General features: G+C 42.2%; 1 protein-coding gene across 7 annotated transcripts in view; it reads right to left on the bottom strand.

Moving 5' to 3' along the window:
* HMGXB4 (HMG-box containing 4) overlaps window positions 1–15,044 on the bottom strand; it is a 200,563-nt gene that overhangs the window by 55,698 nt on the left and 129,821 nt on the right. For 5 of the 7 annotated variants that reach the window (XM_077452399.1, XM_077452396.1, XM_077452398.1 and 2 more), the window contains one exon: window positions 10,678–10,800. In XM_077452399.1, the coding sequence (XP_077308525.1) occupies window positions 10,678–10,800 (123 nt within the window). Of the gene's footprint in view, window positions 1–3,932; window positions 4,043–4,862; window positions 4,978–10,677; window positions 10,801–15,044 lie in introns of all 7 variants that reach the window. The other 2 variants (XR_013262344.1, XR_013262345.1) reach the window with 1 other exon arrangement.

The raw sequence follows: 15,044 nt of genomic DNA, 5'->3' as shown, positions 1-15,044 counted from the left end.
GTTCTATTGGGATGTGATCAACCAGCCTAGTGTCGATCGCCACCCTGCATGAAATATATTGGTCTTTTTTTTCCCACAAATAGTACTTATTTTGGTGGCATTTGGTCATCCCTGCGGTTTTTATTTTTTGCGCTATCAACAAAAAAAGTGTGACAATGTATATGGGAATGTATATGGGATTGTATAATATTATTTATTTATTTTATGGTTGAACTAGATGGACTTGTGTCTTTTTTTCAACCTATGTAACAATTTTGAGGGAAAAAAAAATCCCTAAGACAAAAAATGTCTTGCTCAGTTTAGGCTGAAAATTGGAATGTCCATGACAGAAACAGTTTGCGTTTTGCTAAGACCATAGTTAATAAAAGCCTCCTCAACAGAATTACACCAGTCACCAAAACAAAACAGTTTGTAGTAGTGTGTATCCTGGGAATGTTTTGACTGGTTGGGGAATTTTAAGAAAGCCCAGACTGCTAAGTTTAGAGAACACAGATGCAGACTGTTCCATAGCCATACATGTATGCAATGTGTCTATAAGAATCAAAAAGTTATCTTTAAGCCTGGGAAGTATGTCAGAAAACAGAACCTCCTCAGGTATAAACTCAAACAAAAATGATAGGTTACAATTCTCTAGATCCTCAGCTGCAAGTGCAGAAACATCTGCAGGCATGTCAAAGACAGACTCTGGAAGAGAAGGCATGGAACTACACCTGCGGCCCCGGTGTCCTGAGTCAGCAACTATGGCAGTGATTGTTGTTCATAAAACCTGACACTGCTGCAGAACATTCCTACCTGCATTATGCAGATTAGGTAGCCACACCAGAGGGAGCTATGGAAGATTCTGAAGAGCATACATGACCCTTCCTTAATAATAACACTTATATGTCAGTATTACCTTGTATATTCCTGTATGGTGTGGTCGTTCAGGTGCTTATCTAATAGTTTCTTGAAACTATCGATGCTCCTGCTGAGACCACCGCCTGTGTAAGGGAATTCCACATCCTTGCAACTCTTAGCCCTTGTACACACGGTCGGACATTCCGACAACAAAATCCGAAAGTCCGAAACTTGGGTTGCATACACACGGTCAGGTTGTCGGAAAAACCGATCGTACGTAACATGATGACGTTATTTAGTTAAGACGGGACTACGTTCAGGCTAGTAGCCAATAGCTTTGGTCTAGGAATTTGATCTGAGCATGCGTGACACTTTGTCCGATTGTGTGTAGAGAATTCCAATTGGACAAAGTCCAATTGGATCAAGTTGTCGGAAAGTTTCGTAGCCCAGCTCTAAAACTTTGTCCGTCGGAAACAGTCCAATGGAGCCCACACACAGTCGGAATTATCCGACAAGACGGTCCGATCGGACATTTTCCGTCGGAATGTCCGACCGTGTGTACAAGGGCTAACAGTTTAAGGTTAAACTTCTTTTGTTCTAATTTTAATGAGTGGCCAGGAGTCTTGTTAAACTCCCTTCCACGAAAAAGTTTTATCCCTATTGTGGGATCAACAGTACAGTATTTGTAAATTGAAGTCATATCCCCTCTCAAGCATCTCTTCTCCACAGAGAATAAGTTCAGTGCTCGCAACCCTTCTTCATAACTAATATCCTCCGGACCCTTTATTAGCTTTGTTGCCCTTCTTGGTACTCGCTCCATTTCCAGTACATCCTTCCTGAAGACTGGTGCCCAGAACTGGACAGCATACTCTAGGTGTGGCCGTACCAGAGTCTTGTAGAGCGTTATTATCGTTTTATCTCTGGAATTAATCCCTTTTTTAATGCATGCCAATATTCTGTTTGCTTAGTTAGCAACAGCTTGGCATTGCATGCCATTGCAGAGTATATCATCTACTAGGATCCCCAGGTCCTTTTCCATCCTAGATTCCCCTCCAGAGGTTCTCCCCCCAATGTATAGATTGCACTCATATTTTTTCCACCCAAATGCATTATTTTAAAATTTTCTACATTGAACCTCATTTGCCATGTAGTTGCCCACCCAATTAATTTGTTCAGATCTTTTTGCAAGGTTTCCACATCCTGCAGAGAAGTTATAGCCCTGCTTAGCTTAGTATTGTCCACAAATACAGAGATTGAACTGTTTACCCCATCCTCCGGGTCGTTTATGATCAAATTAAACAGGACTGGTCACAGCACAGAACCCTGGGGGACCCCACTACCCACCCCTGACCATTCAGAGTACTTCCCATTTAGCACCACCCTCTGAACTCGCCTTTGTAGCCAGTTTTCAATCCTTTTACTCATCCCATGGTCCATGCCAACGGACCTTATTTTGTACAGTTTATGGGGCACCGTGTCAAATGCTTTTGCAAAATCCAGATACACCACATCTACGGGCCTTCCTTTATCTAGATGGCAACTCACCTCCTCATGGAAGGTTAATAGACTAAAATTTTGTATATAATCCCTTATCCGCTCCAAGAGTTTACATACTATTGATGTTAGGCTAACTGGTCTGTAATTCCCAGGGATGTATTTTGGGCCCTTTTTAAATATTGGTGCTACATTGGCTTTTCTCCAATCAGCTGGTACCATTCCAGTCAGTAGACTGTCAGTAAAAATTAGGAACAATGGTCTGGCAATTACTTGACAGAGTTCCCCAAGTACTCTAGGGTGCAAGCCACCTGGTCCCAGCGATTTATTAATGTTAAGTTTCCCAAGTCTAATTTTAATTCTGTCCTCTATTAACCATGGAGGCGCTTCCTGTGATGTGTCATGAAGATAAACACTGCAGTTTTGGTTACTGAAACCCCCCCCCCCCCCCCCCCCGATTCCCTCTGGAAGACTGAGGAGAAGAAAAAATTCAATACCTTTGCCATCTCCCCATCCTTTGTAACCAGATGTCCTTCCTCATTCTTTATGGGGCCAATATGGCCTGTCCTCGCTTTTTTTTTTACTGTTTACATACTTAAAGAATTTCTTGGGATTTTCTTTGCTCTCCTCCGCTATGTGCCTTTCGGATTTTATCTTAGCTGACCTTATTGCACCCTTACATTTCTTGTTGCATTTTTTATGACATCTGAATGCTTATGATGATCCCTCAACCTTGTATTTTTTGAAGGCCTTCTCCTTTGCTTTTATATGCATTTTTACATTGGAGTCAGGCCATTTGGGACTTTTGTACGCTCTTTTAAATGTATTACCCAGTGGGATGCATTTGCTAATGCCCTTATTTAATATGCTCTTAAAGCAAACCCATCTCTCCTCCATGTTCTTTGTTCCTAAGATTTTATCCCAATTTATGCCTTCTAACAAGGTATGTAGTTTAGGGAAGTTGGCTCTTTTGCAATTCAGTGTCTTTGTATTCCCCTTATTTTTCCTATATGTGTGATTTATACTGAAGCCAATTGACCTGTGATCGCTGTTACCTAAATTGCCCCGTATTTCCACATCCGCGATCGGGTCTGTATTGTTGTTGGTAATCAGTAGATCCAGTAACATTTTATTTATAGTTGGTGGCTCTACCATCTGACCTATAAATATGTCCTGCAAGACATTTAGGAACTTGGATGAATGCGTGGTTCCCTCCGTCCAGTCTATGTCTGGATAAATAAAATCCCCCATTATAACACTTCCCATCCTTGCTGCTAATCCAATTTGTGATAGGAGATCTGATCCAGCATACTGCAAATACAGTTGTGCTCATAAGTTTACATACCCTGGCAGAATTTATTTCTTGGCCATTTTTCAGAGAATATGAATGATAACACAAAAACGTTTCCTTTGCTCATGGTTAGTGTTTGGCTGAAGCCATTTATTATCAATCAACTGTGTTTAATGTTTTTTTTCCACAACAGAAACTACCCAAATGACCCTGATCAAGTTTACATACCCTGGTGATTTTGGCCTGATAACATGCACACAAGTTGACACAAAGGGGTTTGAATGGCTATTAAAAAGGTAACCATCCTCACCTGTGATCTGTTTGCTTGTAATTAGTGCGTTTATAAAAGGTCATTGAGTTCCTGGACTCCTGACAGACCCTTGCATCTTTCATCCAGTGCTGCACTGACGTTTCTGGATCCTAAATCATGGGGAAGGCAAAAGAATTGTCAAAGGATCTGCGGGAAAAGGTAGTTGAACTGTATAAAACAGGAAAGGGATGTAAAAAGATATCCAAGGAATTGAGAATGCCAATCAGCAATGTTCAAACTCTAATCAAGAAGTGGAAAATGAGGGGTTCTGTTGAAACCAAACCACGGTCAGCTAGACCAACTAAAATTTCAGCCACAACTGCCAGGAAAATTTTTCAGGATGCAAAGCAAGAGTCTTGCATTTCAAGTGAAGTATAGGACTCTCTGAAAACATGTGGTGTGGCTGTTTCAAGATGCACCATAAGGAGGCACTTGAAGAAAGATGGGCTGCATGGTCGCCAGAAGAAAGCCATTACTACGCAAATGCCACAAAGTATCCCACTTAAAATATGCCAAACAGCACAGAGACAAGCCTCAAACCTTCTGGCCCAACGTCATTTGGAGTGATGAGACCACAATTGAGCTTTTTGGCCACAACAATAAACGCTTCATTTGGAGAGGAGTCAACAAGGCCTATGATGAAAGGTACATCATTCCTACTGTGAAACACAGAGGTGGATCGTTGATGTTTTGGGGATGTTTGAGCTACAAAGGCACAGGAAATTTGGTGAAAATTGATGGCAAGATGAATGCAGTATGTTATCAAAAAATACTGGAGGAACATTTGCATTCATTAGCCAGGAAGCTGCACATGAGACGTACTTCGACATTCCAACATGATAATGATCGAAAACACAAGGCCAAGTTGAACGTCATTGGCTACAGCAGAATAAAGTGAAAGTTCTGGAGTAGCCATCTCAGTCTACCTACCTCAATAACATTGAGCCGCTCTGGGGAGATCTCAAACGTGCAGTTCATGCAAGACGGCCCAAGAATTTACAGGAACTGGAGGCTTTTTGGCAAGAGGAATGGGCAGCTTTACTATCTGAGAAGATAAAGAGCAACATCCACAAAAGACTTCAAGCTGTCATTGATGTTAAAAGGGGGCAATACACAGTATTAAGTACTGGGGTATGTAAACTTTTGATCAGGGTCATTTGGGTAGTTTCTGTTGTGATTATGATTTAAAAAGAGCAAACACAGCTGATTGATAATAAATGGCTTCAGAAAAGTTTTCAGTCATATTCTCTGAAAAATGCCCAAGAAATCATAAATTCTGCCAGGGTATGTAAATTTATGAGCCCAAATGTATGTAAAAGTGTGAAATGTATACTCACACATATGGCCTGATGTGACAGTATAACTGTGAGGCACCAGTGAGGAGTCTAGTAACAAGTAACAAAGAATCTTGATAGAATTTAAAAACTTTCATGGAGTTAATTTTCTATAAGGAAAAAAAGCATATATTATGCTAGGACACCAGTAAGAACCTGGAACATGAGTGTGTGTTGGGGAGAAGGATGCAATTATACCTGGCTGATTAACAGATTTTTTTTGTGTGCCAGTGTCCCAATTTTCCTGTACGCAGCAGTATAACTTAGTTATCTTATGCCGCGTACACACGGGCGGACTGTATGGCGTACTTAGTCCGTCGAAACACATTTCAGCGGACAGTCCGCTCGTGTGTGGGCTTCAGCGGACTTTTTCAGCGTGCAGTCCGGCGTACTAAGAATTTCAGATTTTTCTAAATTCTGTCCGTCGTACTTTGGTTTCAGCGGACAATCCGCTCGTCAGTATGCTAGTTCGACGGACTAAGAATGGCGCATGCCCAGAAAGGATTTACACGGCGGAAGGGTGCTTTGCTGTGTATTGGACTTCCTATTTCTAGTCCCGTCGTACGTGCTGTACACGTCATCGCGCAAGCTTTCGACGGACTGTTTGTGCATCCGTGTGTGGTCAAGTCCGTTCAGTCGAAAGTACGACGGACTGTCCGTCGGATTGTATGACGAACTAAGTACGCCATACAGTCCGCCCGTGTGTACGCGGCATTAGTATTACTCCTGACCCTGCATTCCATAATAAAAACAGATTTTGCAATCAAGAAACACGCTTCCAGCACAAACACAGGATTGTATATATGCAGTACACAGGAAAAAAAGCCCACTTCCTGGACGACACATATGTATTCTGTGGTCATAAACAGGTTAAGTTGTAGTTGTCATTCCCTGACACAAAAAGCGTGTTTACATCTGCAGTGGATTGCTTTTCAGAGGGTGTTTAACAGATTGCTGAAAGGCATTATGTCACCTCCTCAATGCCCCTTTTAATTCTATAAATCCTGCACCACAACCACGTGCAATGTATACAGTTTCAGGGTGGTTGCAGCACAGTCCCATTAACTTGCCCGCAACCGACATGGGGTATAATTTTCGCTGAAGAACATTGCGGTATTTGTATGTGACAGACCTAGTCGGGACATAGATTTTTTGAGAGGACTGAATGCTAGCCTCTTGCATTGTGATTATGGGCCCTGGCATTTGGGGGAACGGTGCTCTTTGTAAGCTGTAAGCCTGGGGACGTCTGAGGTGGTGTTACATTGGTTTCAGGTCCATGTCCCCCCAAGACACACAGACTCTGTGAACCCTGTATATGCCAGATTAGAAATAGTGGCTGAATCATAATGCTGGAACAAATACTGTTAGGAGATGCTGATGTCAACTCCAGCCACCTGTCTGTCTGTTGTCTGCTATAATGTGTTAGTCTAGTATGACTTGTCACAGCTTCTAAGAGTCTTTCACCCATTGTTTGTGCTAATTAACCCTGCAATTGTATGAAGGAGTTCTGTGTTGAGATGTATGATAATGTGTATTGTAGTTATGGAGTCACATCTGCTGCTTTAACCACTTCAGCTCCGGACCAATAAACACCTTAAGGACCAGAGGTCTTTTTGCAATTTCGCACTGCGCTGCTTTAACTGGTAATTGCGCGGTCATGCAATATTGCACCCAAACGAAATTTGCGTCCTTTTCTTCCCACAAATAGAGCTTTCTTTTGATGGTATTTGATTGCCTCTGCGATTTTTTTTTTTTGCAATATAAATGGAAAAAGAGCGAAAATTTTGAAAAAAAAAGATATTTTCTTCTTTTTGTTATAAGAAAAATCGAATAAACTAAATTTTAGTCATACATTGAGGGCAAAATTTATTCAGCCACATGTCTTTAGTAAAAAAAATGTCAATAAGCGTATATTTTTTGGTTTGCGCAAAAGTTATAGTGTCTACAAACTAGAGTACATTTTCTGGAATTTACACAGCTTTTAATTTATGACTGCCGATCTCATTTCTTGAGGTGCTAAAATGGCAGGGCAGTACAAATCCCCCCCAAATGACCCCATTTTAGAAAGTAGACACCCCAAGGAAATTGCTGATGGGTATGTTGAGCCCATTGAATATTTATTTTTTTTGTCCTAAGGGATTGAATAATGACAAAAAAAAAAAATGATATATTGCTCACACATGCCATGGTTATATGTGGAATTGCACCCCAAAATATATTCCGCTACTTCTCCCGAGTATGGGGATACCACATGTGTGGGACTTTTTGGGAGTCTAGTCGCGCACGGCACCCCGAAAACCAATCACCACCTTCAGGATTTCTAAGGGTGCAAATTTTTGATTTAACTCCTCACTGCCTATCACAGTTTCGAAGGCCATAAAATGCCAAAATAGCACAAAACCCCCCCAAATGACCCCATTTTGGAAAGTAGACACCCCAAGCTATTTACTGAGAGGCATGTTTTTTGCACAAAGTTGTCACTAAATGATATATTGCTCACACATGCTATGGGCAGAAGTCAAATTACACCCCAAAATAAATTCTGCTGCTTCTCCCGAGTACGGGGATACCACATGTGGGGGACTTTTTGGGAGCCTAGCCACATACGGGACCCCGAAAACCAAGCACTGCCTTCCGGATTTGAATATAAAATGCTACCAAAAAACCTGTTAGCGATGGCAGGGATCAGGCCTGACTCTGCGATCGCTGCAGTTATGTGTTTAGTGTTTTGTAAGTGACAGTGATCGATCGATACTGCACTTGGGTGGGCTGGGCAGAGGGGCAAAACGCAGGTGCTAGCAGGTATCTGGGCTGATCCCGCTAACAATGCGTTTTTTTGGAACCCTAAACTGCTGGGGACGCTAGTATAGATCTGATCAGATCAGATATTGATCTGTTCAGATTCTATAGCACTACGGGAGGTGTATGCTTTGCGTGTGGGTGTTAGCGGTACTGGCACTAACCTAGCGCTGCCTGGGGCGACGCAGACCCTGACCCTAAAACCTAATTGATATCACCCGCCGGGTGATCAGGGGGTTAAACCTTTATTGGGTAATAAATGGTGGGTGCCCTGATGCTATAAAAAACAAACTAACCAGAGTCACCCGTAACACTTATACGGTGATCAGTGGTGAAAGGGTTAACTAGGGGCAATCAGGGGGTTCAAATTTTTATTAGGTAGTATATGGGGGTCCCTGGCGCTATATAAAAACCTGACGGGGAACCTAAATAACTAAGTGGCTAACCAGTGTCACCAGTGACACTTATACTGTGATCGCTGGTGAAAGGGGGTGAAAGGGTTAACTAGCAGCAATCAGGGGGTTAAAACCATTATTGGGTAGTATATCGGGGTACCTAGCGCTATGAAAACCTGGCGGTGAACCTAAAAAAATAACTAGCTACCTAGCGACACTAGCGACACTGATGCAGCGATCAGAAAAATTATCGCTTAGTGACACTGGCAAAAGGGGGTGAAAGGGTTAACTAGCGGAAATCAGGGGGTTAAAACCATTATTGGGTAGTATATCGGGGTACCTAGCGCTATAAAAACCTGGCGGTGAACCTAAAAAAATAACTAGCTACCTAGCGACTGTAGCGACACTAATGCAGCGATCAGAAAAACGATCGCTTAGTGACACTGGCAAAAGGGGTGAAAGGGTTAACTAGCGGAAATCAGGGGGTTAAAACCATTATTGGGTAGTATATCGGGGTACCTAGCGATATAAAAACCTGGCGGTGAACCTAAAAAAATAACTAGCTACCTAGCGACACTAGCGACACTGATGCAGCGATCAGAAAAATGATCGCTTAGTGACACTGGCAAAAGGGGGTGAAAGGGTTAACTAGCGGCAATCAGGGGGTTAAAACCATTATTGGGTAGTATATCGGGGTACCTAGCGCTATAAAAACCTGGCGGTGAACCTAAAAAAATAACTAGCTACCTAGCGACTGTAGCGACACTAATGCAGCGATCAGAAAAACGATCGCTTAGTGACACTGGCAAAAGGGGTGAAAGGGTTAACTAGCGGAAATCAGGGGGTTAAAACCATTATTGGGTAGTATATCGGGTACCTAGCGATATAAAAACCTGGCGGTGAACCTAAAAAAATAACTAGCTACCTAGCGACACTAGCGACACTGATGCAGCGATCAGAAAAATGATCGCTTAGTGACACTGTCAAAAGGGGGTGAAAGGGTTAACTAGCGGCAATCAGGGGGTTAAAACCATTATTGGGTAGTATATCGGGGTACCTAGCGATATAAAAACCTGGCGGTGAACCTAAAAAAATAACTAGCTACCTAGCGACACATGCAGCGATCAGAAAAATGATCGCTTAGTGACACTGGCAAAAGGGGGTGAAAGGGTTAACTCTAGGGGCAATCAGGGGGTTAAATCTTTATTGGGGGGTGATAGGGGGCTATCCTGGACCTAACACTAACTGTCCTGACAGTTTTTACTGTCACAACTGACACTGAATGCATTGATCAGTAAAGAAATGATCAATGCAATCAGTGACACTGTGACTGGGGGGGGAGGGGGGATCGGGGGGCGATGGGGGGGGGGTTTGTGTGCCTGTGTGTACCTACATGTCAGTGTAGTGTTGGTGCACACTTACTATTAGTCTTCTCCTCGTAGTCCGGTCAAAAAGACTGCCCCGAGGAGAATGACATCACTTCCTCCTTCCTGTGTAAACAATACACAGTGGGAGGAAGCTTCTCATTGGCCAGGAGCGATCCAGAGGGGGTGGCCGAAAACCAACGGCCATGCCCTCATCACGGAGCGCTCCTGGAGCGAACCGGACCGCCGTATCCAGCGGGAGGGGGTCCGATCGGACCCCCCACCCGCTGGAAGGCAGGCACGTACATCTACGTGATTGTGCCTGCCTGTGCCATTGTGTTGACGTACATTGGCAATACGGCGGTCCTGAAGTGGTTAAGGGATTAGTTAATTAGCTCATGTTAATTTATGTTTCTGGTTACAGGTGTATTGTTAGCGTAATATGAGCAGGAGGTTGGAACCTCCTCTTTAACTGTATATAAGACTTGTATTCTTGTTCTAATAAACGGTCTGATGTTTTACCCTACATTGAGCTACAACTAGTGAATGGGAAAGCTAAGGGATCTTGGAGTGTGTGGCACCAGACAGAGGAGCGATACAGCGGAAAGACTCATCTAGAGTACGGGAGGTCCGTCACAATGTACTATCTCCTTCAGCCTCTGCGTTAAATTAGGGGGGATGGCAGGGCATGAATAAACTGGCTCAACCACCTGTCTTTACAGCTCCCAAATAGCAGCAATATGTGAGAGTTGGAGACCCCTCAGCAATACAAACTGGATGTGTGGGATTTCTATTTTCCAAGGTAAGCCCCAGTAACAACATTATGAATAAAAGTGAATATGAAAGAACTTACCAAAACTTGCTTGGGACATGCATTCAGCTGTGGAATGTGGCTTGTAAGGCAGACTAAGGGACCCAGGGCACATAGCACAGAGTCCAGAAGTACAGAGAGACTACCAGATACAGCAACCATGCCCTTAAAGATTAAAAAAGTGAGATAACTGAGGCTATTACAGAATCAAGTTTAATAAACAATTTGTACATTCAAAGTCATAATTTGTTATCATAAATGAAATGCAGGCCCTTAGGGAAGCCAGCATAGACCTAGATGCAAATTTCAATTCAGCTAGCAAAGTCAAACATGGACCTGCTCCCTTCTATCAAACAGAAAAATATACGCTGCAGGAAATTCGTTTTATAAGCATAAGTAGGAAAAAGTGTTCACATATAAATTTCTGTGCAACATTAAATGTAAACATTTAAAATATGCAGTATATCAAGCAGAATAATCCAGGGACAAGCAAAGCATAATGGTAATAATGATAACAGCGAGTCACTGTACACAAAGCGGATCAAAGTTTAAAGTACATACACAGAATACATTTCTTTTACAAGCAATACCAACACTGTAGCAACGAGGAGAGAATGAGAGAACTAGGTATAGCATTATCTGAGAGGCCAAACTACCCCCTTTATCAATCCATCAAACCCGTTCCTACAATGTAGTTCAGAAACTGACAGCCCGTTCACACCTGAACGTTTTGTAGCCCTACGCCTGAAGCTACAAAACGCTGGAGGGGCAAAAATCCATTATTCTCAATGGAGATGGTTCACATCTCCACTCCATGTCGCCTGAAGCCCTACGCCTGAAGCTCAAACAAGTTCCGGACCCTTTGTTGTCACGCGAATTGGGCTGATTTGGGCGTTTTCATTCCCATAGAAACTAATGGAAACGCTCGATTCGAGCGTTTAGCGCGACAACGAGCGTTTCTACGGGCGTTTTGACGCTGTATCTGCTCAAGAAAAAATAAGCAGATGAAAAATATTTTTCCTATTGGCTGAAAAAAAACGCCGAAGTTAAAAAACGCTCGTTGTCGCACGTTGTAGTGTGACAAAACGCGCGTTGTAGTGTGACAAAACGCTCATTGTCGCGCGACAAAACGCCGGTAAAAACGTTCAAACACGCTACGCTCAGGTGTGAATGCAGCCTGAATGAGATACAACATAAAAAACAAAACAAAAGAGGAACAGCCAGTTCCTCTTTGTATTCAGTTTTGCCGCATTTTAACCACTTGAGTCCATTACGTCATTTAAAAAAATGCCATTTTAAAAATGTGGCTATTTGTCCCAGAGTCATTTTAAAATGGAACCAGGAATCAGTGGAGCTAAAACCGCTGGCTATCGGTGACAGTTCAGGAGCTGAAAAAGGAGCGCTTGTTGTAGAGCAATGTGTACTCATAGAATTTATTTGTAATATATCATATATATAAAAGCATATACTATACATATAGTATGTAATAGAATATACAGTGTACAGTAGAGCTGCACAACGCTGGCTAAAATGAGAATCAATTTTTTTGCTTAGCATAAAGATCACGATTCTTGCAGCCCAACATCATCTTTCACATTATACAAAAAAATTGGACTAACTTTATGGTTTTGTTTTTCTTAATTGATTGTTGTTTTTTTCCCCCAAAAAATTGCATTTGAAAGACTGCTGAGCAAATACAGTGTGACATAAAATATTGCAACAGCTGCCATTTTATTCTCTAGGGTCTGTGCTAAAAAAAATATTATATTATATATATATATAGTTCCAAGTAATTTTCTTGCAGGAAGTGGGAAATGATGATTTTAACTTGTAAGCAGCAAGTGAAAAAGGCTTAGTCTTTAAGTGGTTAAACTGGCCTCATTTACAGACCAAAGTTTTTTAATCTAAACCCTTTGATCTAAGGGGGGGGGTCTCCAAACTTTCTAAACGAGGTGCCAGTTTACTGTGCTTCAGACTTTAGGGGGCCGAACTGTGGCCAGTGAGAATAGAAAATGTCCCAATGTCAGTGGGAGCAAACAATGGCACATCTTTAGAGGGAGGAATAATGCCCTACTATTGGTGTCAGTGGGAGGAATAGGGCTCCATCATTGGTGTTAGTGGGAGGAATAGTGTGCCATTGCTGGTCTCAGTGCCAAAACCATTACAAAGTCGGTAAGTATAACATGTTTGCTTTATATAAATTTTTTTAAAAAAAAATCACTTTAAAGAGGAAGTAAACCCTAATGGGTTTACTTCCTCTTTCATTCCCTGCAAAGGCAAAGCATAATGGACTACTATGCATCGCATAGTAGCCCATTATGTGTCACTTACCTGACACAGGAGCCAGCGATGTTACCGCTGTCCCCTGTAGTCCGGCGCATCCATGTTGTCGGTGGGGTCTTGCAGCTCCGCCGCTGTCATTCAGCGAAGCCGCGATGACGTCACTCCCGCGCATGCGCACGGGAGCTGACACGCGCGGCAGCTCCGTTCTTGGAAATGCCACGCTCAGTGCGCCTGCACGCCGATGTCTACGGCGCATGCGCCATAGACAGCGGTGCCTGTCTTCGGGCAAATATCTCCTAAACCGTATAGGTTTAGGAGATATTTCTTGGACCTACAGGTAAGCCTTAATCTAGGCTTACCTGTAGGTCAAAGTGTGTTGTAAGGGTTTACAACCACTTTAAAGTCTCTGTGCAAGGAAGATCAGCATCTGAACCCAGAGAAGGTGGAGGCTGATAGATTGGAGGTAATAGAAGGTATTACAATTACATTTAAAGTAAACGTTTACCAATATTCTGCATTATATTTAAAATGATCATATCCATGAAAAAAAGAAGACTCAGGTTTTAGTACTACTTTAATATAAAAGATGTATATCTCCCTTCCACCCTTCATATAGCTTCATGTCTGACTCCTAGTTATAATACCAATATATCCTACTTCTGGGTGTATTTCTCATTATATACAGTGGTGCTCATAAGCTTACATACCCTGTCAGAATTTATGATTTCTTGGGCATTTTTCAGAGAATATGAATTATAACACAAAAACTTGTGGTTTTTGTGTTTGGCTGAAGCGATTTATTATCAATCAGCTGTGTCTACTCTTTTTAAGTCATAATGGCAACAAAAAAATACCCTGATCAAAAGTTTACATACCCCAGTTAATACCGTGTATTGCCCCCTTTAACAGCAACGATAGCTTGAAGTCTTTTGTGGTATTTGTGAATGAGGTTCTTTATCTTCTCAGATGGTAAAGCTGCCCATTCCTCTTGGCAAAAAGCCTCCATTTCCTGTAAATTCTTGGGCTGTCGTGCATGAACTGCACGTTTTGAGATCTCCCCAGAGTGGCTCAATGATATTGAGGTCAGGAGACCGAGATGGCTAGTCCAGATCCTTTATTTTATTCTGCTGTAGCCAATGATAGGTAGACTTGGCCTAGTGTTTTGGATCATTGTCATGTTGGAATGTCCATGTATGCCCCATGTGCAGCTTCTTGGCTGATGAATGCAAATGTTCCTCCAGTATTTTTTATCTTGCTAACAATTTTGACCAACACTTCCTGTGCCTTTGTAGCTCACACATCCCCAAAACAAACCACCTCTGTACCTTTCATCATAGGCCTTGTTGACTCCTCTCCAAATGAAGCGTTTATGGTTGTGGCCAAAAAGCTCAATTGTGGTCTCATCACTCCAAATGACTTTGTGCCAGAAGGTTTGAGGCTTGTCTCTGCTGTTTGGTGTATTTTAAGTGGGATACTTTGTGGCATTTGTGTAATGGCTTTCTTCTGGCGACCATGCAGCCCATCTTTCTTCAAGTGCCTCCTTATTGTGCATCTTGAAACAGCCACATCGCATGTTTTCAGAGTCCTGTATTTCACCTAAAGTTATTTGTGGGTTTTTCTTTGCATTCCAAAAAATTTTCCTCGCAGTTGTGGCTGAAATTTTAGTCTACCCGACCATTGCTTGGTTTCAACAGAACTCCTCATTTTCCACTTCTTGATTAGAGTTTGAACACTGCTGATTGGCATTCTCAATTCCTTGGATATCTTTTTATATACCTTTCCCGTTTTATACAGTTTAACTACCTTTTCCCACAGATCCTTTGACATTTCCCCATATCTCAGAATCCAGAAAAGTCAGTGCAACACTGGATGAAAGATGCAAGGGTATGTCAGGAGTCCAGAAACTCATCAGCCTTTTATACACACCAATCACAAGCAAACAGATCACAGGTGAGGATGGTTACCTTTAATAGCCATTCAAATCCTTGTGTCAACTTGTGTGCATATTATCAGGCCAAAATCACCAGGGTATGCAAAATTATGAGCATTACTATATATGATATAAATAATATATATATATATTATCACTTTCACTGACTTTCGCCACACTGCTGTGTGAGGCGGCG

This window comes from Lithobates pipiens, unplaced genomic scaffold (assembly GCF_037356315.1).
Source record: "Lithobates pipiens isolate NorthernLeopardFrog02 unplaced genomic scaffold, aLitPip1_a1.2 Scaffold_23, whole genome shotgun sequence".
Taxonomy (NCBI): domain Eukaryota; kingdom Metazoa; phylum Chordata; class Amphibia; order Anura; family Ranidae; genus Lithobates; species Lithobates pipiens.
Note: the sequence above shows the minus strand (reverse complement) of the source record. Positions and strands in the feature narration are given on the sequence as shown.